We start from the raw sequence: 21,805 nt of genomic DNA, 5'->3' as shown, positions 1-21,805 counted from the left end.
GAATGTTCTACTAGACCCACGCAGGGTTCAACAACATCACTGTCAAGTGATCATCTCCTGCTCAACTCGGCTCACAGGCCTTGGCTTACATGGACAATTGGGGGGGAAGTCTGCCAGGATCGCTCAAGCACTGCCATACTTCCATGGGGCCAGCCAGGGGAAGTGCTCTGAGCAGGGTGAGACGACACAGCGTGACAGTGGCTTGTTTGCCCTGGTGATCTCCCCTTTGCCCTCTTCAGTGGTGCTGCACCAGTGGGGGGAGATGTCCCTAAAAGGATCGCTGTAAACGCAGCCCACGAGCGGCACGCTGAGATGGACCCTGTCCGTGTTCGGAGAGCACAAACCTGACCTGCCAGCTGTGGGGATGGATACAATGGTGACAGGTGCACCAATTCCTCCGCCACCCGCCCCGGTGACAAGAGGGAGACCCCGTTGCCCAACTGCAGTGGCCCAGGCTGGCTGCAGCCTTTTCCTGCCTCCCTGCCTCAACCTCCTGCCGCCCTTTTCCCCGCACCTTCTACCCCTCCCCACATCGGCAGCTCCACTACGGCCAGAGGCCTCCTCAGCCCCCTCTTCTTAGTGCTGGCCAAGATGGCCGCCATCTGTCCAGGAGGGGGAAGATGGACGAGGAGGTGCTCAAGGATTATGAGGCCTTTTCCGAGTCTCAGTCTGCCCAGAGCTCCTCTGGGGAGCATCGACTGCTCCCTCCCCATCCTCCCAGAGCAGTGAGCGTTGTTTGGGGTGCTCTGTCAGGCGTCCCACCTTGGCTGACCTTACTCCTAGCCCTGCTTTACATTTGCCCCAAAACATCCCCCAATGCCCTTTATTTGTGTGGCCCTTTCCCCTTTGGAGGAGGGTGGCTATTGTTCCCGAGGGTGGGGCTCCACCCATCCGCCAAAGACCCAAGAGGCCAGCTCCTTGCCCCAGTCCTCAACTCACACTGACAAGGAAACAGGACACCCTTGCGCAGTGGATGATGCAGGCGGGTTTCTCCCAGCCGAGCCTAGTTTATTGAGAATAGGAACTGAGCAATCGTTTCAAGCGGGGGACAAGTGCAGACCACCCAACCGCACGCACATCTCCCCCTTCCTCTAATGGCTGCCACTGCCTCTGCTGTGGGACAGGAAATTTCAGTGGGTCCCTTGGGGGGATGCAGCCAGAGAAACGTGCTGCATGACCAGAACGATGATAATAAAACCTACTAGGGCCACAGCTACCAACCTTGATATGTCTCCTTTAAACCACAGTGCACCCTCCGCCCCTCCCAACGTTCATGCTGCCTGGATGGCGCGCTCCACTGAGAGCCTTCTACTTGGACAGACAAGCACCCAGCTCCTTTTCCAGTCCCTGGACAAACTGATCATTCAGGAAGAGCAACTGCCCATGGGGCAGGAACTTGCTCAGGATGATCTCGGTCTTGTCTGCCTTGAGGACCACATTGCTGCCCTGGCTTAGCAGCTTCAGATGCTCCAGGAGATACTTTACCACCAGCCGCAGGGTGTTCTCAGCCAGCATCAGGTTCTCCTGGGGGTCGCACACCAGAGCAAAGCCCAGAGACAGGACCCCTAGCCAGAGCACCGTCTTGTTCTCACGGAAGGGATCCCCGGGAGGGAGGCGGAACACCCCGGATGGGGCATCCTGGAGGGAAATGGGCTCGTCGGGCAGCTGGATGGGGAAGTCAGAGGCAGGGCGCCCTGACGCCTGGTGCAGCAGTTTACATGTTGAATCCACCTGCCTGGAAAAGGCCAGAAACAGAGAGAGAGACAGAATCACAAGTCATTTTATAAGAAGATGGGATTAAGAAAAGAAAACGGGACCTGAACATCTCTGGAAGGCCTGCCTGACAGCAAGGTGACGCAGGTTGTAGATTCATCCCCCAAGGGGAACATGTGGGAGCCCCATCGCTTGGGAAGGTTAAAACCAGACAAAACAAAGCCCCGCAGAACAAGCCTGCTCTGGGCCGTGGGTGGGCTGGAAGGGACGTACCAAGCCTTTCCCTCTGGGATGAAGCACAGAGAACAGCCGGGGTATTTTACTTTATAAAGAGCTCCCTGTGACATTCACATTCACTCCTCTCCCCAGCAGGGAATAAGGGACCCTGTTCTAGAGTCTAAGGGTACATCTACCCTACCAAAGAAGACCCATGGTAGCAGGTCTCAGAAGCTGAGTCAACTGACTCAGACTCACAGGGGTCATATTATGAGGCTAAAAACAGTAGCTCAGACATTCAGGCTCGGGCTGGAGCCAGGGCTCTAAGACATAAGAACGGCCATACTGGGTCAGATCAAAGGTCCATCTAGCCCAGTCTCCTGTCTTTCGACAGTGGCCAATGCCAGGTGCCCCAGAGGGAATGAACAGAACAGGACAATTAGTGAGCGATCCGTCCCGTCACCCAGTCCCAGCTTCTGGCAAACAGAAGGTAGGGACACGCAGAGCAGGGGGTTGCATCCCGGAAAATATTGGCTAATAGCCATTGGTGGACCCATCCTCCATGAACTTTAGAACCCAGTTATACTTTTGACCTTCACATCATCCCCTGGCACGAGTTCCACAGGTTGACTGTGCGTTATGTGACGAAATACTTCCTTTTGTGTGTTTTAAATCTACTGCCTAGTAATTTCATTGGCTGACCCTGATTCTTGTGTTATGAGGAATAAATAACATGTCCTTACTCACTTTCTCCACACCAGTCATGACTGTATAGACGTAAGTCATCTCCCCCCTTAGTCATCTCTTTTCCAAGCTGAAAAGTCCCAGTTTTATTAATCTCGCCTCATACGGAAGTCGTTCCAGACCCCTCATCATTTTTGTTGCCCTTTTCTGAACCTTTTCCAATTCTATTCGGAAGACCAGATCTGCACACAGTGTTCAAGATGTGGGTGTACCATGGATTTATATAGTGGCATTATGATATTTTCTGACTTATTCTCTATCCCTTTCCTTATGGTTCCTAACTTTCCTCTCTGCTCGCCAAAGGTCTCCACTGCTATCTTTAGCCCGGTAGCATAAGCTCCTGGGCTCTGAGTCTTGCTGCCGCAGGTCTTTTTCTTTGCAGTGTAGACGCACCCTAGAACACTAACTCCACTCCCCTATGCTGGGCCCTGCAGCGCTGTCACATTGAGATCAGGGTGAATCTTTTACCTCGCCACAGCCAAAATCTGCTCCTTCCTGCCCAGTCTCTCTTTCTCGAGACCATGCGGCCCGGACTCCTCCAGTGCCTGGTCCAGCCTCTCAGAGCCAAAGACCCTGGAATACAGCACCCGGCAGAGCCCAGCCTCTTCCCCAGGCCGAGGGTGCAGTGTATGAATGAGGAATGCGTGAACCATAATGCTGCATCCTAAGGAAGGACACGCAAGCTGTGAGTGATCATCACAGGGTATCGGAGCATGCAGTTCAGGGTGCCAAGGCCCCTCTTCAGCCAGCTGGGAGGGGCATTCCCCTCTTCCCAAAGCTTTGGAATAACAAGAATAGGGGAGAAATGAGAGGCACCATCAACCCCAGCCACACCTCTCACTCCCAATGGCCCTCAGAGCAGGGCATTGGGGGGTGGGGCTCCTTTCCCCATCCCCGGGAGGGGCGGTTGAGGCTGGGAAGGAAGATGTGGGCACAACAGCCCCCTGCAGCCAGAAGTGACAGGCTCATGTGGTACGGGGATGGCATGGAGTCACCATAGAAGCACAGGGTGGCAACCTGACTGCACTGCAGGATGTTCTGAGAGCAAGACATAGCACAGCGGTGCCAGGGCACAGCGGGGACACATGGCAGGGCCGGGCACTCTGACTATGCTGTGTCAGTATGGTGGGACTGGCGAGGTCCCAGGTGTGTCAAGGAAGCAGGCCCTTAGAGCGACACACAGATGGGAAGGGAAGTCACAGGGGGTGTCTCAGGGGCTGAAGGAGGAGCTGTGGGTAGGAATGATGGAGCAGCTGGAGGAGGAGTGCAAGGAATGCACCGAGGCCCATGGGGGGCAGCAGCGTAGCTAGGAGGGGAAATCTAAGCGGGCCCCGACTTCCGGGTGAGCAATGACAGACGGTGCTCGTTCCGCTTCTCCCCCGACGCCCTGCCCTGGGCACTGGGCTTCACCTGCTGAGCTGGGCAGGCACATGGGGTGGCTCAGACCATGGCCAGACAGAGCTGCCGGAGCGCAGCTTTCTGACGGGCGGGCGCAGAGCTCGGTCCTGCACCTCAGGTGCCCGAGGTACGCTCCACCCCGCTGTGGCAGCACCACACCCCTGCTCAGAGCTGGCTGGCTCGCAGGGGGTGGCGCTAAGATGGGGGGGTTGCATGGGGGGGCTGCAGGTAGAGGAGAGAGGCCCAGGGTGTGTGGGCCACACTGGGGTTTCTGGGGGGGTTGCATGGGGGGGCTGCAGGAAGAGGACAGAGGCCCAGGGCATGTTGGGCACATTGGGGTCTCGGGGGGGAATCCAGGGGGTGACGCTAATGTGGGGAAGTTGCATGGGGGGGGTGCAGGGAGAGGACAGGGGCCCAGGGCGTGTGGGGCACACTGGGGTCTCGGGGGGGGGGGTTGCATGGGGGGGCTGCAGGGAGAGGACAGAGGCCAGGGGATGTTGGGCACATTCGGGTCTCGGGGGGGATCCAGGGGGTGGCGCTAATGTGGGGAAGATGCATGGGGGGGGCTGCAGGGAGAGGACAGAGGCCCAGGGCGTGTGGGGCACACTGGGGTCTCGGGGGGATGCAGGGGGGGGCTGCAGGGAGAGGACAGGGGCCCAGGGCGTGTCGGGCACACTGGGGTCTCGGGGGGGAGGCAGGGGGGGGCTGCAGGGAGAGGACAGGGGCCCAGGGCGTGTGGGGCACACTGGGGTCTCGGGGTGGATGCAGGGGGGGGCTGCAGGGAGAGGACAGGGGCCCAGGGCGTGTGGGGCACACTGGGGTCTCGGGGGGTAATACGGGGGGGCTGCAGGGAGAGGACAGAAGCCCAGGGCGTGTGGGGCACACTGGGGTCTCGGAGGGGATGCACAGGTGGGGCTTCAGGGAGACGACAGGGGCCCAGGGCGTGTGGGGCACAGTGGGGTCTCGGGAGGGATGCAGGGGGGGGCTGCAGGGAGAGGACAGGGGCCCAGGGCGTGTGGGGCACACTGGGGTCTCGGGGGGGATGCAGGGGGGGCTGCAGGGAGAGGACAGGGGCCCAGGGAGTATGGGGCACACTGGGGTCTCGGGGGAGATGCGGGGGGCTGCAGGGAGAGGACAGGGGCCCAGGGCATGTGGGGCACACTGGGGTCTCGGGAGGGGATGCGGGGGGGGGGGCTGCAGGGAGAGGACAGGGGCGCAGGGCGTGTGGGGCACACTGGGGTCTCGGAGGGGATGCACAGGTGGGGTTTCAGAGAGAGGACAGGGGCCCAGGGCGTGTGGGGCACACTGGAGTCTCGGGGGCGGATGCAGGGGGGGGCTGCAGGGAGAGGACAGGGGCCCAGGGCGTGTGGGGCACACTGGGGTCTCGGGGGGGCTGCTGGGAGAGGACAGGGGCCCAGGGCGTGTGGGGCACACTGGGGTCTCGGGGGGGATGCGGGGGGGGCTGCAGGGAGAGGACAGAGGCCAGGGCGTGTGGGGCACACTGGGGTCTCGGGGCGGGATACGGGGGGGGCTGCAGGGAGAGAACAGGGGCCCAGGGCATGTGGGGCACACTGGGGTCTCGGGGGGGAATTCGGGGGGGCTGCAGGGAGAGGAAAGGGGCCCAGGGCGTGTGGGGCACACTGGGGTCTCGGGGGAGGATGCAGGGGGGGGCTGCAGGGAGAGGACAGGGGCCCAGGGCGTGTGGGGCACACTGGGGTCTCGGGGGCGATGCAGGGGGGGGCTGCAGGGAGAGGACAGGGGCCCAGGGCGTGTGGGGCACACTGGGTCTCGGGGGGGATGCAGGGGGGCTGCAGGGAGAGGACAGGGGCCCAGGGCATGTGGGGCACACTGGGGTCTCGGGGGGGCTGCAGGGAGAGGACAGGGGCCCAGGGCGTGTGGGACACACTGGGGTCTCGGGGGGGATGCGGGGGGGCTGCAGGGAGAGGACAGGGGCCCAGGGCGTATGGGGCACACTGGGGTCTCGGGGGGCATGCGGGGGGGGCTGCAGGGAGAGGACAGGGCCCAAGGCGTGTGGGGCACGCTGGGGGCTCGGGGGGGATGGAGGGGGGGGCTGCAGGGAGAGGACAGGGGCCCAGGGCGTGTGGGGCACACTGGGGTTTCGGAGGGGGGTTGCATGGGGGGGCTGCAGGGAGAGGACAGAGGCCAGGGCGTGTGGGGCACACTGGGGTTTCGGGGGGGATGCGGGGGGGATGCAGGGAGAGGACAGGTGCCCAGGGCATGTGGGGCACACTGGGGTCTCGGGGGGGCTGCAGGGATAGGACAGGGGCCCAGGGCGTGTGGGGCACACTGGGGTCTCGGGGGGGATGCGGGGGGGCTGCAGGGAGAGGACAGGGGCCCAGGGCGTGTGGGGCACACTGGGGTCTCGGGGGGGGCGGCAGGGGCCCAGGGCGTATGGGGCACACTGGGGTCTCGGGGGGGACTGCGGGGGGGGCTGCAGGGAGAGGACAGAGGCGCAGGGCGTGTGGGGAACACTGGGGTCTCGGGGGGGCTGCAGGGAGAGGACAGGAGCCCAGGGCATGTGGGGCACACTGGGGTCTCGGGGGGGCTGCAGGGAGAGGATAGGGGCCCAGGGCGTGTGGGGCACACTGGGGTCTCGGGGGCGATGCAGGGGGGGGCTGCAGGGAGAGGACAGGGGCCCAGGGCGTGTGGGGCACACTGGGGTCTCGGGGGGGGGTTGCATGGGGGGGCTGCAGGGAGAGGACAGAGGCCCAGGGCGTGTGGGGCACACTGGGGTCTCGGGGCGGGATACGGGGGGGGCTGCAGAGAGAGAACAGGGGCCCAGGGCATGTGGGGCACACTGGGGTCTCAGGGGGGCTGCAGGGAGAGGACAGGGGCCCAGGGTGTGCGGGGCACACTGGGGTCTCGGGGGGGATTCAGGGGGGGCTGCAGGAAGAGGACAGGGGCCCAGGGTGTGTGGGGCACACTGGGGTCTCGGGGGGGGGCTGCAGGGGGGGGGCTGCAGGGAGAGGACAGGGGCCCAGGGCGTGTGGGGCACACTGGGGTCTCGGGGGGGGCTGCAGGGGGGGGCTGCAGGGAGAGGACAGGGGCCCAGGGCGTGTGGGGCACACTGGGGTCTCGGGGGGGATGCGGGGGGGCTGCAGGGAGAGGACAGGGGCCCAGGGCGTGTGGGGCACACTGGGGTCTCGGGGGGGCGGCAGGGGGGGGCTGCAGGGAGAGGACAGGGACCCAGGGCGTGTGGGGCACACTGGGGTCTCGGGGGGGCGGCAGGGGGGGCTGCAGGGAGAGGACAGGGGCCCAGGGCGTGTGGGGCACACTGGGGTCTCGGGGGGGCTGCAGGGGGGGCTGCAGGGAGAGGACAGAGGCGCAGGGCGTGTGGGGCACACTGGGGTCTCAGGGGGGCTGCAGGGAGAGGACAGGAGCCCAGGGCGTGTGGGGCACACTGGGGTCTCGGGGGGGGTTGCATGGGGGGGCTGCAGGGAGAGGACAGAGGCCCAGGGCGTGTGGGGCACACTGGGGTCTCGGGGCGGGATACGGGGGGGGCTGCAGGGATAGAACAGGGGCCCAGGGCATGTGGGGCACACTGGGGTCTCGGGGGGGGATGCGGGGGGGGCTGCAGGGAGAGGACAGGAGCCCACGGCGTGTGGGGCACACTGGGGTCTCGGGGGGGGATTCAGGGGGGGGCTGCAGGAAGAGGACAGGGGCCCAGGGCGTGTGGGGCACACTGGGGTCTCGGGGGGGATGCAGCGGGGGGCTGCAAGGAGAGGACAGGGGCCCAGGGCGTGTGGGGCACACTGGGGTCTCGGGGGGGGGGCTGCAGGGGGGGGCTGCAGGGAGAGGACAGGGGCCCAGGGCGTGTGGGGCACACTGGGGTCTTGGGGGGGATGCGGGGGGGCTGCAGGGAGAGGACAGGGGCCCAGGGCGTGTGGGGCACACTGGGGTCTCGGGGGGGATGCGGGGGGGGGCTGCAGGGAGAGGACAGGGGCCCAGGGCGTGTGGGGCACACTGGGGTCTCGGGGGGGATGCGGGGGGGCTGCAGGGAGAGGACAGGGGCCCAGGGCGTGTGGGGCACACTGGGGTCTCGGGGGGGATGCGGGGGGGGCTGCAGGGAGAGGACAGAGCCCCAGGGCGTGTGGGGCACACTGGGGTCTCGGTGGGGGGCTGCAGGGAGAGGACAGGGGCCCAGGGCGTGTGGGGCACACTGGGGTCTCGGGGGGGATGCGGGGGGGCTGCAGGGAGAGGACAGGGGCCCAGGGCGTGTGGGGCACACTGGGGTCTCGGGGGGGGGCTGCAGGGGGGGGCTGCAGGGAGAGGACAGGGGCCCAGGGCGTGTGGGGTACACTGGGGTCTCGGGGGGGCTGCAGGGGGGGGCTGCAGGGAGAGGACAGAGCCCCAGGGCGTGTGGGGCACACTGGGGTCTCGGGGGGGATGCGGGGGGGCTGCAGGGAGAGGACAGCAGAGCAGCTCACAGCAGGAGTTTGCCTGGGAGTTCGCCTGGAGTGAGCCCAGTGAGGCTTACATCTTGCCAACGTCTCTGAGGAAGCTCATAGTAGGTAGGTGATATGGAAGGGGGGAATTCAGCTGTTGTGACCTGCACTGGATGTGCCATGTTTGTCTTTCTTCCACAGGACAGAAGCGACTTTGTCTGTACAAAGTGCAAGCTGGTCTCCATATTGGAAGAGAAGATTGAAGGTCTGGAGCAACAGGTATCGACCCTGCGTTGTATACGAGAGACTGAGGATTTTCTGGACCAAACTCAGGATAGCCTTCTAGGGGCACAAAGCTCTAAAGATGTAGAGCAGGTTGCACAGAGGAGCCAAGAGGCCAGTGAAGAAGCTTGGCAACATGTGACCTCCAGAAGAGGTAAGCGGAATGTCCGGGTTCCAGTAACACAGACACAGGTAACTAACCGCTTTCATGTTCTCTCCACAGGTACCATTGCGGAGAGTGGACCAGATGATATGTCTGGGGGGAGAAAGCAGAAGGAGACTCCGCTGGTTGGGAGGCATGAGATGCGATGTCCTGAGGTTGGGGGTTCCACGACCACCACTCCCAAGAGGAGAAGGCGGGTGGTGGTGGTCGGGGACTCTCTCCTCCGGGGGACTGAGTCATCTATCTGCCGCCCTGACCGGGAAAACCGAGAAGTCTGCTGCTTGCCAGGGGCTAAGATTCGTGATGTGACGGAGAGACTGCCGAGACTCATCAAGCCCTCGGATCGCTACCCCTTCCTGCTTCTCCACGTGGGCACCAATGATACTGCCAAGAATGACCTTGAGCGGATCACTGCGGACTACGTGGCTCTGGGAAGAAGGATAAAGGAGTTGGAGGCGCAAGTGGTGTTCTCGTCCATCCTCCCCGTGGAAGGAAAAGGCCTGGGTAGGGACCGTCGAATCGTGGAGGTCAACGAATGGCTACGCAGGTGGTGTCGGAGAGAAGGCTTTGGATTCTTTGACCATGGGATGGTGTTCCATGAAGGAGGAGTGCTGGGCAGAGACGGGCTCCATCTTACGAAGAGAGGGAAGAACATCTTTGCCAGCAGGCTGGCTAACCTAGTGAGGAGGGCTTTAAACTAGGTTCACCGGGGGAAGGAGACCAAAGCCCTGAGGTAAGTGGGAAAGCGGGATACCGGGAGGAAGCACAGGCAGGAATGTCTGTGAGGGGAGGGCTCCTGCCTCATACTGGGAATGAGGGGCGATCAACAGGTTATCTCAAGTGCTTATATACAAATGCACAAAGCCTTGGAAACAAGCAGGGAGAACTGGAGGTCCTGGTGATGTCAAGGAATTATGACGTGATTGGAATAACAGAGACTTGGTGGGATAACTCACATGACTGGAGTACAGTCATGGATGGTTATAAACTGTTCAGGAAGGACAGGCAGGGCAGAAAAGGTGGGGGAGTAGCACTGTATGTAAGGGAGCAGTATGACTGCTCAGAGCTCCGGTACGAAACTGTGGAAAAACCTGAGTGTCTCTGGATTAAGTTTAGAAGTGTGTGCAACAGGAGTGATGTCATGGTGGGAGTCTGCTATAGACCACCGGACCAGGGGGATGAGGTGGATGAGGCTTTCTTCCGGCAACTCAAGGAAGCTACTAGATCGCATGCCCTGATTCTCATGGGTGACTTTAATTTTCCTGATATCTGCTGGGAGAGCAATACAGCGGTGCATAGACAATCCAGGAAGTTTTTGGAAAGCGTAGGGGACAATTTCCTGGTGCAAGTGCTAGGGGAGCCAACTAGGGGGAGCGCTTTTCTTGACCTGCTGCTCACAAACCGGGTAGAATTAGTGGGGGAAGCAAAAGTGGATGGGAATCTGGGAGGCAGTGACCATGAGTTGGTTGAGTTCAGGATCCTGACGCAGGGAAGAAAGGTAAGCAGCAGGATACGGACCCTGGACTTCAGGAAAGCAGACTTTGACTCCCTCAGGGAACAGATGGCCAGGATCCCCTGGGGGACTAACATGAAAGGGAAGGGAGTCCAGGAGAGCTGGCTGTATTTCAAGGAATCCCTGTTGAGGTTACAGGGACAAACCATCCCGATGAGTCGAAAGAATAGTAAATATGGCAGGCGACCAGCTTGGCTTAATGGTGAAATCCTAGCGGATCTTAAACATAAAAAAGAAGCTTACAAGAAGTGGAAGGTTGGACATATGACCAGGGAAGAGTATAAAAATATTGCTCGGGCATGTAGGAAAGATATCAGGAGGGCCAAATCGCACCTGGAGCTGCAGCTAGCAAGAGATGTCAAGAGTAACAAGAAGGGTTTCTTCAGGTATGTTGGCAACAAGAAGAAAGCCAAGGAAAGTGTGGGCCCCTTACTGAATGAGGGAGGCAAGCTAGTGACAGAGGATGTGGAAAAAGCTAATGTACTCAATGCTTTTTTTGCCTCTGTTTTCACTAACAAGGTCAGCTCCCAGACTGCTGTGCTGGGCATCACAAAATGGGGAAGAGATGGCCAGCCCTCTGTAGAGATAGAGGTGGTTAGGGACTATTTAGAAAAGCTGGACGTGCACAAGTCCATGGGGCCGGACGAATTGCATCCGAGAGTGCTGAGGGAATTGGCGGCTGTGATTGCAGAGCCCTTGGCCATTATCTTTGAAAACTCGTGGCGAACGGGGGAAGTCCCGGATGACTGGAAAAAGGCTAATGTAGTGCCCATCTTTAAAAAAGGGAAGAAGGAGGATCCTGGGAACTACAGGCCGGTCAGCCTCACCTCAGTCCCTGGAAAAATCATGGAGCAGGTCCTCAAAGAATCAATCCTGAAGCACTTAGAGGAGAGGAAAGTGATCAGGAACAGTCAGCATGGATTCACCAAGGGAAGGTCATGCCTGACTAATCTAATCGCCTTTTATGATGAGATTACTGGTTCTGTGGATGAAGGGAAAGCAGTGGATGTATTGTTTCTTGACTTTAGCAAAGCTTTTGACACGGTCTCCCACAGCATTCTTGTCAGCAAGTTAAGGAAGTATGGGCTGGATGAATGCACTATAAGGTGGGTAGAAAGCTGGCTAGATTGTCGGGCTCAACGGGTAGTGATCAATGGCTCCATGTCTAGTTGGCAGCCGGTGTCAAGTGGAGTGCCCCAGGGGTCGGTCCTGGGGCCCGTTTTGTTCAATATCTTCATAAATGATCTGGAGGATGGTGTGGATTGCACTCTCAGCAAATTTGCGGATGATACTAAACTGGGAGGAGTGGTAGATACGCTGGAGGGGAGGGATAGGATACAGAAGGACCTAGACAAATTGGAAGATTGGGCCAAAAGAAATCTAATGAGGTTCAATAAGGATAAATGCAGGGTCCTGCACTTAGGATGGAAGAATCCAATGCACCGCTACAGACTAGGGACCGAATGGCTCGGCAGCAGTTCTGCGGAAAAGGACCTAGGGGTGACAGTGGACGAGAAGCTGGATATGAGTCAGCAGTGTGCCCTTGTTGCCAAGAAGGCCAATGGCATTTTGGGATGTATAAGTAGGGGCATAGCGAGCAGATCGAGGGACGTGATCGTTCCCCTCTATTCGACACTGGTGAGGCCTCATCTGGAGTACTGTGTCCAGTTTTGGGCCCCACACTACAGGAAGGATGTGGATAAATTGGAAAGAGTACAACGAAGGGCAACAAAAATGATTAGGGGTCTAGAGCACATGACTTATGAGGAGAGGCTGAGGGAGCTGGGATTGTTTAGTCTGCAGAAGAGAAGAATGAGGGGGGATTTGATAGCTGCTTTCAACTACCTGAAAGGGGGTTTCAAAGAGGATGGCTCTAGACTGTTCTCAATGGTAGCAGATGACAGAACGAGGAGTAATGGTCTCAAGTTGCAATGGGGGAGGTTAGATTGGATATTAGGAAAAACTTTTTCACTAAGAGGGTGGTGAAACACTGGAATGCGTTACCTAGGGAGGTGGTAGAATCTCCTTCCTTAGAGGTTTTTAAGGTCAGGCTTGACAAAGCCCTGGCTGGGATGATTTAACTGGGACTTGGTCCTGCTTTGAGCAGGGGGTTGGACTAGATGACCTTCTGGGGTCCCTTCCAACCCTGATATTCTATGATTCTATGACAGGGGCCCAGGGCGTGTGGGGCACACTGGGGTCTCGGGGGGGCGGCAGGGGGGGGGCTGCAGGGAGAGGACAGGGGCCCAGGGCGTGTGGGGCACACTGGGGTCTCGGGGGGGCTGCAGGGAGAGGACAGGGGCCCAGGGCGTGTGGGGCACACTGGGGTCTCGGGGGGATGCGGGGGGGGCTGCAGGGAGAGGACAGAACCCCAGGGCGTGTGGGGCACACTGGGGTCTCGGGGGGGATGCGGGGGGGCTGCAGGGAGAGGACAGGGGCCCAGGGCGTGTGGGGCACACTGGGGTCTCGGGGGCGCTGCAGGGAGAGGACAGGGGCCCAGGGCGTGTGGGGCACACTGGGGTCTCGGGGGGATGCGGGGGGGGCTGCAGGGAGAGGACAGAGCCCCAGGGCGTGTGGGGCACACTGGGGTCTCGGGGGGGATGCGGGGGGGCTGCAGGGAGAGGACAGGGGCCCAGGGCGTGTGGGGCACACTGGGGTATCGGGGGAGATGCGGGGGGGCTGCAGGGAGAGGACAGGGGCCCAGGGCGTGTGGGGCACACTGGGGTCTCGGGGGGGCTGCAGGGGGGGCTGCAGGGAGAGGACAGAGCCCCAGGGCGTGTGGGGCACACTGGGGTCTCGGGGGGGATGCGGGGGGGGCTGCAGGGAGAGGACAGGGGCCCAGGGCGTGTGGGGCACACTGGGGTATCGGGGGAGATGCGGGGGGGCTGCAGGGAGAGGACAGAGACCCAGGGCGTGTGGGGCACACTGGGGTCTCGGGGGGGCTGCAGGGGGGGGCTGCAGGGAGAGGACAGGGGCCCAGGGCGTGTGGGGCACAGTGGGGTCTCGGGGGGGGGCTGCAGGGGGGGGCTGCAGGGAGAGGACAGGGGCCCAGGGCGTGTGGGGCACACTGGGGTCTCGGGGGGGATGCGGGGGGGGGCTGCAGGGAGAGGACAGGGGCCCAGGGCGTGTGGGGCACACTGGGGTCTCGGGGGGGATGCGGGGGGGCTGCAGGGAGAGGACAGAGACCCAGGGCGTGTGGGGCACACTGGGGTCTCGGGGGCGATGCAGGGGGGGGCTTCAGGGAGAGGACAGGGGCCCAGGGCGTGTGGGGCACACTGGGGTCTCGGGGGCGATGCAGGGGGGGGCTGCAGGGAGAGGACAGGGGCCCAGGGCGTGTGGGGCACACTGGGGTCTCGGGGGGCTGCAGGGGGGGGCTGCAGGGAGAGGACAGGGGCCCAGGGCGTGTGGGGCACACTGGGGTCTCGGGGGGGCTGCAGGGGGGGGCTGCAGGGAGAGGACAGGGGCCCAGGGCGTGTGGGGCACAGTGGGGTCTCGGGGGGGGCTGCAGGGGGGGGCTGCAGGGAGAGGACAGGGGCCCAGGGCGTGTGGGGCACACTGGGGTCTCGGGGGCGATGCAGGGGGGGGCTACAGGGAGAGGACAGGGGCCCAGGGCGTGTGGGGCACACTGGGGTCTCGGGGGGGATGCGGGGGGGCTGCAGGGAGAGGACAGAGACCCAGGGCGTGTGGGGCACACTGGGGTCTCGGGGGGGCTGCAGGGGGGGGCTGCAGGGAGAGGACAGGGGCCCAGGGCGTGTGGGGCACAGTGGGGTCTCGGGGGGGGGCTGCAGGGGGGGGCTGCAGGGAGAGGACAGGGGCCCAGGGCGTGTGGGGCACACTGGGGTCTCGGGGGGGATGCGGGGGGGCTGCAGGGAGAGGACAGGGGCCCAGGGCGTGTGGGGCACAGTGGGGTCTCGGGGGGGGGCTGCAGGGGGGGGCTGCAGGGAGAGGACAGGGGCCCAGGGCGTGTGGGGCACACTGGGGTCTCGGGGGGGCTGCAGGGGGGGCTGCAGGGAGAGGACAGGGGCCCAGGGCGTGTGGGGCACACTGGGGTCTCGGGGGGGGATGCGGGGGGGGCTGCAGGGAGAGGACAGGGGCCCAGGGCGTGTGGGGCACAGTGGGGCTGCAGGGGGGGGCTGCAGGGAGAGGACAGGGGCCCAGGGCGTGTGGGGCACAGTGGGGCTGCAGGGGGGGGCTGCAGGGAGAGGACAGGGGCCCAGGGCGTGTGGGGCACACTGGGGTCTCGGGGGGGATGCAGGGGGGGCTGCAGGGAGAGGACAGGGGCCCAGGGCATGTGGGGCACACTGGGGTCTCGGGGGGGATGCGGGGGGGCCCAGGTGCATGCTGGGAAATGTAGTCCGGGGGGCGCGCGGGGCCGGCAGCTCCCGGGAGCCCCCTGCCCGCACTCACCGCCGCTCCTCGCACCCCGCCCCCCGGCGCCGCGAGCCCGCGCACGGCGCGTTTCCGCAGGGGCAGGACCTAGAGCGCTGAGCTGGGCGGGTCTGGGGAAACCCAACGGGAGAGCGCTTCGGCGATTGGCTACTGCCTGCCTAGGGGCGGGCGGATCTCTGCTTGCATTGGCTATCGTTGGCAAAGGGGCGGGCACAGCTCTGCGTGGATTGGCTATCCTTCGCAACGGTGCGTGCCGAGCTCTGCGGGGATTGGCTATCGCTGGCAAAGGGGCGGGCACAGCTTTGCGGGTATTGGGTATCGTTAGAAAAGGGGCTGGCACAGCTCTGTGGGGATTGGCTACCGCCGTCAAGGGGCGGGCACAGGTCTAGGGGAATTGGCTGCCGCTGGGAGGGCGGGGCAGAGACCTGCGGGGATTGGCTACCGCGGGCAAAGGGGCGGGCTCGGCTCTGCGGGGATTGGCTCTCGCTGGGAGGGGCGGGAACCAATGTCGCCGCGGGGAGCCGCGCCGGGCCGCGCTGAGCGTGCGAGACGGCGGGGCGCACGGGGTTAGCCGGCGGAGCGGCAGCTTTGGGGGGCCCCCGCTCGCCGGCGCCTGCGCACGGGAGCGTCCGCCGGAATCGAGGCGCTTCGTCTCTCCGGCGCCTCCTGTCCCTCCTGCCGATCCTGCCGACGCCGGCTGCTCCCCGGAGCCCGGTGTAGACGGAGCAGCAGCCGCCGTAGCCTGGTTCGCGAAAAAGGACAGGGGGACTCGTGGCACCTGGGCGAGGCGGAGATTTGTTGGGGCATCAGCTTTCGGCGGCATCCGATGAAGTGGCCTGTCGCTCCCGAAAGCTGATGCCCCAATCAATGGCCCCGGTGCCACGAGTCCTCCTGCCCTTTTTCGGGTAACAAGCTGTTCCCGACCCGAGCAGACAGAATCCCTCCCTTCGCTCTCGGGGGCCGGGCTGCGCCCTGCGCCAGACACGTGCCCTCTCTGTACCTACTGAGAAAAGGAGGACTTGTGGCACCTTAGAGACTAACAAATTTATTTGAGCATAAGCTTTCGTGAGCTACAGCTCCACCAAATGCATCCAATGAAGTGAGCTGTAGCTCACGAAAGCTTATGCTCTAATAAATTTGTTAGTCTCTAAGGTGCCACGGGTACTCCTTTTCTTTTTGCGAATACAGACTAACACGGCTGCTACTCTGAAACCTGTACCTACTGAGGGTCAGTGAAACCAGCCCCGCTCCACCCTACTAATTAATGCTTTTGCTCCCGGAGGAGACGGCGATGGACCAGGGTTGCCTGTGATAAGCAGGCATCTGAACCTGAAGACCCAGGCTGTCCTTTCCCGTCCGCTGTCCCCACGGGACGAGAAAGGCCAGGAGGAAGTGGAAATTACCACAACACCCCCAGTTTGCAAAAGTTTGGCCCAACTTTGTGGCTCAGGGTGAGCGTGGGGGTGAGTTGTTTCTTTATGGGAAGCAGTTTGCTAGTCCTGCAGAAACACACCGGGAGCTGGGCTGTTCCTGGTGTAACGCTGATGTCAGGGGGCTTGCACCAGAGAGTCACTTAACCCAGCCCCCCTGCCCTAGGAGCAGGACTCTTTCCCCCAGCTGCTCCCACCTCAGCTGCCTGGTCATACCCCTGAAATGCACTACATCTGGACGTGATCAGACATAGACACCAAACACAACACAGCGGAGTGGGCTTGAACAATGCACCCATGCAAGAACAGCAGCATTTGAATTTCGAGACTCTCCCTAGCCAGTGCTACTGGGTGGCCCATTCCAGCCAAGCACCACCCTTCCGCAGCCCGAAGGCAGGAATGGGGTTTTAACTCCTTTGTTCCTCCACTAGTACTGCTTTTGGCTGAGGGTGTTGGTCCACAGAGCCTGTCGCCTCTGGAATGCAGCCTGGGCTGGCAGCAGCTGATCCCCTCTGTTGACTGGTTTTTGGCCTGCCTGACACAAGTTGGGTGGGTCTCAACCTAGTCCCTTAGCTGGCCAGTGTTTGCATCCAAAAAAAAAAAAAAAAAACCCCAGCAGCATAGCAAGGGCCAGAATGGGCAATGGAAACTGAGCCGAGCTGCCCTCCAGCTTAAGGCTGGGTCATTGTGTGCTTGGCTTGCCCTGCAGTTGTCTGTTGTATAGGAAATCCAAGGGCTTCAGTTTCCAGGGCTGCTAGCTGGCACTTTTCACCAGCACTAAATACATTTATTCACTTTAAAACTCCCGGGTGAACTAGGCTTGTGTTGGGAATTACTGGAGATGGATCAAAACCATCATAGGATCTGGCTACGCTCCAGGGACTCATCCGGCAGAGCTACGGCGCCCTAGCTCTGCCGGCATAACCCCGAAGCGTAGGCATAGATGGTTTCCCAATGGAAAGCGACACTGCCGCCCCAAGCGAGTTAGCTGGCTCCACGGAAACATTCTTCTGTTGACCTAGTCGCGTCTCCACTTGGGGGTTAAGTCAGCACAGCCGTGTTTTCCGAAGGTAATGAAGTGGCCCCTCTCGGCCAGAGGACTTGTCTGCTCCTGAAAGCTAATTCGGGTGAAGGCAGAGTGTGAATTTAAAGCAGAATAGCTATTCCAGAGTAACTCTGTGTAGACAGGTTTCAGAGTAGCAGCCGTGTTAGTCTGTATTCACAAAAAGAAAAGGAGTACTTGTGGCACCTTAGAGACTAACAAATTTATTGGCGCATAAGCTTTCGTGAGCTACAGCTCACTTCATTGGATGCGTTCAGTGGAAAATACAGTGTATTTTCCGTTTGTTAGTCTCTAAGGTGCCACAAGTACTCCTTTTCTTTCTGTGTAGACAAGCCCTAAGGGCCTGGCTCTACTGGGGTCTTTGGTACCAGGAAAGCTGCATCAGTGCAACCCTCCAGGGCATTAGCATTGCACTGCAGCAGGTAACTGCAACAATGAAATTACACCACTATAAATTTCCTAGTCTACATAAAGCCCTAACTAATTCTTCCTTCCTCTGGGCTCCCCCCTTGTATCCTGCCTTCTCAAGTTTAGCCTGTAAGCGCTCCTGGGCACAGATCTCCTCATTTTTGTGGCTTGCACAGCACTTAGCACAATATTAATAGTGATAACAGCAACTCCACGGTGTAAAGCAAACCCCGCAATAGTAAATGTGACGCCTGCCTTTTCAGCCTTAATGATTCCTGTCCTGAATGCCCAAAGGCAAGCATTTGCAGTCAATACCATGGTGGATAAATCATCTGTCACACTCAGGCATCTGGGAGAGGTTTAATCAGACACACAGCATAAAGCCTGCAGAAGTGAGATCTTTGGGGTGACATGGGAGGGTAGAACCCCAGCAGTCTGGCCCCTCCATGGCCACCTCCTTCCCCAAAAGTGATTTTTGTGTGTGTGTGTGCGCGCGCGCGCGCACCAGAGAGAATATATTTATTATTCTAAACTGTGTAGTGATGCTGTGGGCTGTTAAACAGAGGTTGCATTTCACCCCAGAGGAGGCTGCATTTCAGTAAGGATTGATGTGATTAAGGTACCTTAATAGACAAGCACTGCTACTGCTTCTGTAATGAGTGTTTGTGAGATTTTACAAATGGTAAAGCGTAGGATACAACTAGCTGACAGTTGTGACAGAAGTATTAAATAATTGAGCTTAAGACTATAGTTCTTACTCCTTGAAACACTGGGGAAGATCCAGCAGATTTGAAGGAAGCTTATGTTGTGCCAATATTTAGAGCCTAAACAGGATGTCTTGGGTAATTATAGGCCGCTTAGTCGGACATTGATCCTGGACAAGATAATGGAGCGGCTGCTATGGGACTCAATTAATAAAGCACATCATTAGAAGGTGTTTTAATAAGCCATATGACAGGTTTCAGGGTAGCAGCCGTGTTAGTCTGTATTCGCAAAAAGAAAAGGTGCCACAAGTACTCCTTAGAGACTAACAAATATTTTTATGTAAAAAATTTAATAAATTTGTTAGTCTCTAAGGTGCCACAAGTACTCCTTTTCTTAATAAGCCACAGTAATGGATACTTTAACAATTGATCCACCATTCACTGAAACAGCTATTCATCCTTTATTAGGCCTTTGGAAAAGGCAAGATCAATAAAAAGGAACATGAACATTTTTGAAAAATCTGGTATTTTTAGATGCCATCAAGAGAGATAAAAAGAAGAGCACAGAGCCCCACTGTTACTCTCCATTTCGCCATTGTCTTTAAGGTGACCATTACAAAGAATAGTAGCATTTGAGCGACATTCACCAGCACGTTCCGGCTGCTTTGGGCCATTCCAGCAAAACAGCTGGAGCAGCCCAGTGAATCTAGCCCAAATTCTTCTTCTTCTTCTTGCAAAATTAAATCTTTCCCGCCAGCTTCCCGTCGTCCTCCATAAATTCTAGCCCTGGAGCTTGGGTTTTCAAAAAGAAGCCCACAGCCTGAGACAAGCTTGTGCCGTTTTGTCATTCTTTCCCTTTGCAGCTGCTCTGGCCTGGGACGTGTAGCCGGACAGTGCAAACACGTGCAGGGAGAATTCAAGGTGGGTGGGGGATGGGCTTGTCGTGGAATGTGATTCGTAATTTTAAACAGCACACAGAGGAAACCCGGAGGGGGCGTGGCTGTGAGCAAAGGGGGCCGAGCCGTCACGGGGCCCAGCCGTGTGAAATCGACATTCCCTTCTCTGGGCCCAGTGGGACAATGGAATTCAGCAACCTGGTGACTCGACTCACGCTCAGAACTAGTTGGCAGCCGGTCGGTGCCACGACTTCTGCGGTGCCACGGGAGAGACAGAGCACGCGGCCTCCTGCCTTGGCAGCGTTCGCACGGAGAGGGGCCGCGCCCATGGGAGGCCCCAGTCCCCAAGCTGGAGGCCCTGCTCTGTCCGTGCCCGTAGGGGAAGGGCTGCTTTTTAAATGTAAACAGCTGCCTCTGTGACATCCCCAAAAGCAATACCCTAGGCTGCGATCTTCACAGGGGGTTGGGGAGCAGATTATCCCCTACCTGCTGATGGCAGCGTTCTTGCTCCTTCCTCTGCAGAATCTGGCACGGTCAGAGACAGGATAAGGGATTGGATGGACCGCGGGTCTGATTCAGTCCGGCACTACCGATGTTGCTCGGTGAGCACCGTCACTTTCACAATGACCCTTCCAAAGTCCATGATAATACCTCTCCCCTCCCAAGGGTAGGGGGAGGACTCAGGGGCTGGGGGTCTCTAAGTAGCTGGATGGATGAGCTGGGTGAAGGGCTGCACCTGAGAAACAGCAAATGTAGTTACGGTCTATTGAACACAGTCAGGGCCCAAGCCTGCAAGCCCGTACGGGTGCGAGTCAATGAGGTCACCTCTGAACTAAAGGGATGTTACCTTAGCAGGGCCAAGTCCCTTAGCCTCTCCCTGGGCAACTCCTGGAGACCTGGCTCGCCCTCTCAGACCCACAAAACCAGTGCTTTACTCATAGGAGGAAAAGGTGCAGGATCAGACCCAGCGAGCGCTAGGCTCACCAGATAATCCTGAGGTGGGTGAGTGGATAAAGCAAGATACAGTCCTAACCCTGCTCTGCATAAAGTCAAACGCCCGTCCGCCATCTCACTTCCATATTGAAATCAATGGCAAAACACCCACTGGGACAGGCCTGACCGCTCAGTACCACAGATGGGCCAGGCCAGAGACCCCACTTCCTGAGTCTCATCTCAAAGCACTGCCTGGTAGTTAAAAGCATCAGCTCAAGGACCATTCCCTGGGACACCCCCCCCCCATGTGGAATGTGTGAGGAGAGGGAGCGAGTGTGTACACAACTATTACACCTCGCAGCACTTCACAAACATCAAAGAGGGAGCCAACCTGGCCTAGCAGGGCTAACAGGGGCAGACCCCAGCCTTCCCCCAGAGCCAGGCTGGATCTGCCGGACTACCAGGGACAGACCCTGGCTCCCTCCCCCAGAGCCAGGCTGGCCACGCAGGGGGACCATGAGCAAAAAGTGGGGCTCGTTCCTTTCAGTCCGAGCACACAGGCAAGTTGATTATGTTAACAGCAGAATCTATGAGGTCAAAAATAATTTTACCCCCATTTTATGGATGGGAAACTGAGGCACGGAGAGAGTAAGTGACTTGCTGGGGTCACACACAGGGAAACTGTCATCAAGCAGGAAACTGAGGGCAGATCTCCTGCGTTCCAGGCCTGTGTGTAATTACAGCCAGTCTTCCTTTAGCAGAAGGGCAACGTGGGATGGCAGGAAGCCAAGGATGGAGGAAGGAGACAAAAGGGCGGTTAAGAAGCACTGGCGAGCATGGCAGGCCGTGACCCGGGGAGCATGCTCTGGGCAATGAGAAACCCAGCTCAGCTGGCCCTAAGAGCCCCATCAGCTCTGGGGCTGATGGAGGTGTTTGCATGTTCGAGACACACTTGCTGAAATCCAGTTTTGGCTCACGGCTGCTGCGTCCGGGTTCCACACCCCACCCTGACCTGCTGCCAGGAGGCCCAGAATCCGGGCTGGATAGGCGAGGGAGGAGAAATCGCAGTGGAGCAGGTTTACACAATCCCTGCAGCATGGTCCGATGTGGTGCGCATCGAACAGTGCGGCAGGAGCCCTGGGTTCTGTTCCTGGCTCTGCCGGGTGCCCGTGGCTAAGTCGCATCCCCTCGCTCCTCTATAATGGCGGCTAATCACATTTCCCACCCTGGCGAAGGACTTGCAGATCTGTGCTGGAGTGCTAAGCTGTGTTATCTAGAACCCCCTCACGATACTCTCATCGGCCCTATTACAACCAATGCCGGTGAGCGGTGCCCATTAGCACAACAGCCATGTGCCCGCTGGGTGTGAGAGTCCCTCTGCCCTGCCGTCTCTTCATCCCAGTGGAAAATCCCCCCAGTGCCCAGCACAGGACAGAGCCTGCAGTGAACACAACCAGGGAACGGCGCCCTCCCAAAATCTCGACTGCACAGAGCACTGGGAGGAAGGAGGCCAGGCCAAACCAGTGGCAGAGGCATAGCGAGGCCAT

At 59.8% G+C, this 21,805-nt stretch overlaps 1 protein-coding gene across 2 annotated transcripts; it reads right to left on the bottom strand.

The window, feature by feature from the left end:
- Positions 1 to 965: 965 nt before the first annotated feature.
- On the bottom strand, positions 966 to 14,967 carry AP5S1 (adaptor related protein complex 5 subunit sigma 1). Of its 2 annotated transcripts, XM_043512877.1 has the most exons (4): positions 14,888 to 14,967; positions 14,843 to 14,857; positions 3,142 to 3,337; positions 966 to 1,735 (listed from the first exon to the last, which is right to left on the bottom strand). In XM_043512877.1, the coding sequence occupies exons 3-4, from the start codon at positions 3,324 to 3,326 to the stop codon at positions 1,309 to 1,311; spliced, it is 612 nt and encodes a 203-aa protein (XP_043368812.1). In that variant the 5' UTR covers positions 3,327 to 3,337; positions 14,843 to 14,857; positions 14,888 to 14,967; the 3' UTR covers positions 966 to 1,308. The 2 variants fall into 2 exon arrangements, with proteins under 2 accessions (XP_043368812.1, XP_043368811.1); XM_043512876.1 differs by lacking the exons at positions 14,843 to 14,857; positions 14,888 to 14,967 and adding an exon at positions 4,084 to 4,280.
- Between the last annotated feature and the right edge of the window lie 6,838 nt (positions 14,968 to 21,805).

The sequence above is a fragment of the Dermochelys coriacea genome, chromosome 4 (genome assembly GCF_009764565.3).
Source record: "Dermochelys coriacea isolate rDerCor1 chromosome 4, rDerCor1.pri.v4, whole genome shotgun sequence".
NCBI classification, from domain to species: Eukaryota; Metazoa; Chordata; order Testudines; family Dermochelyidae; genus Dermochelys; species Dermochelys coriacea.
The sequence above is the reverse complement of the archived record's forward strand: the minus strand, read 5'-3'. Positions and strand labels throughout refer to the sequence as shown.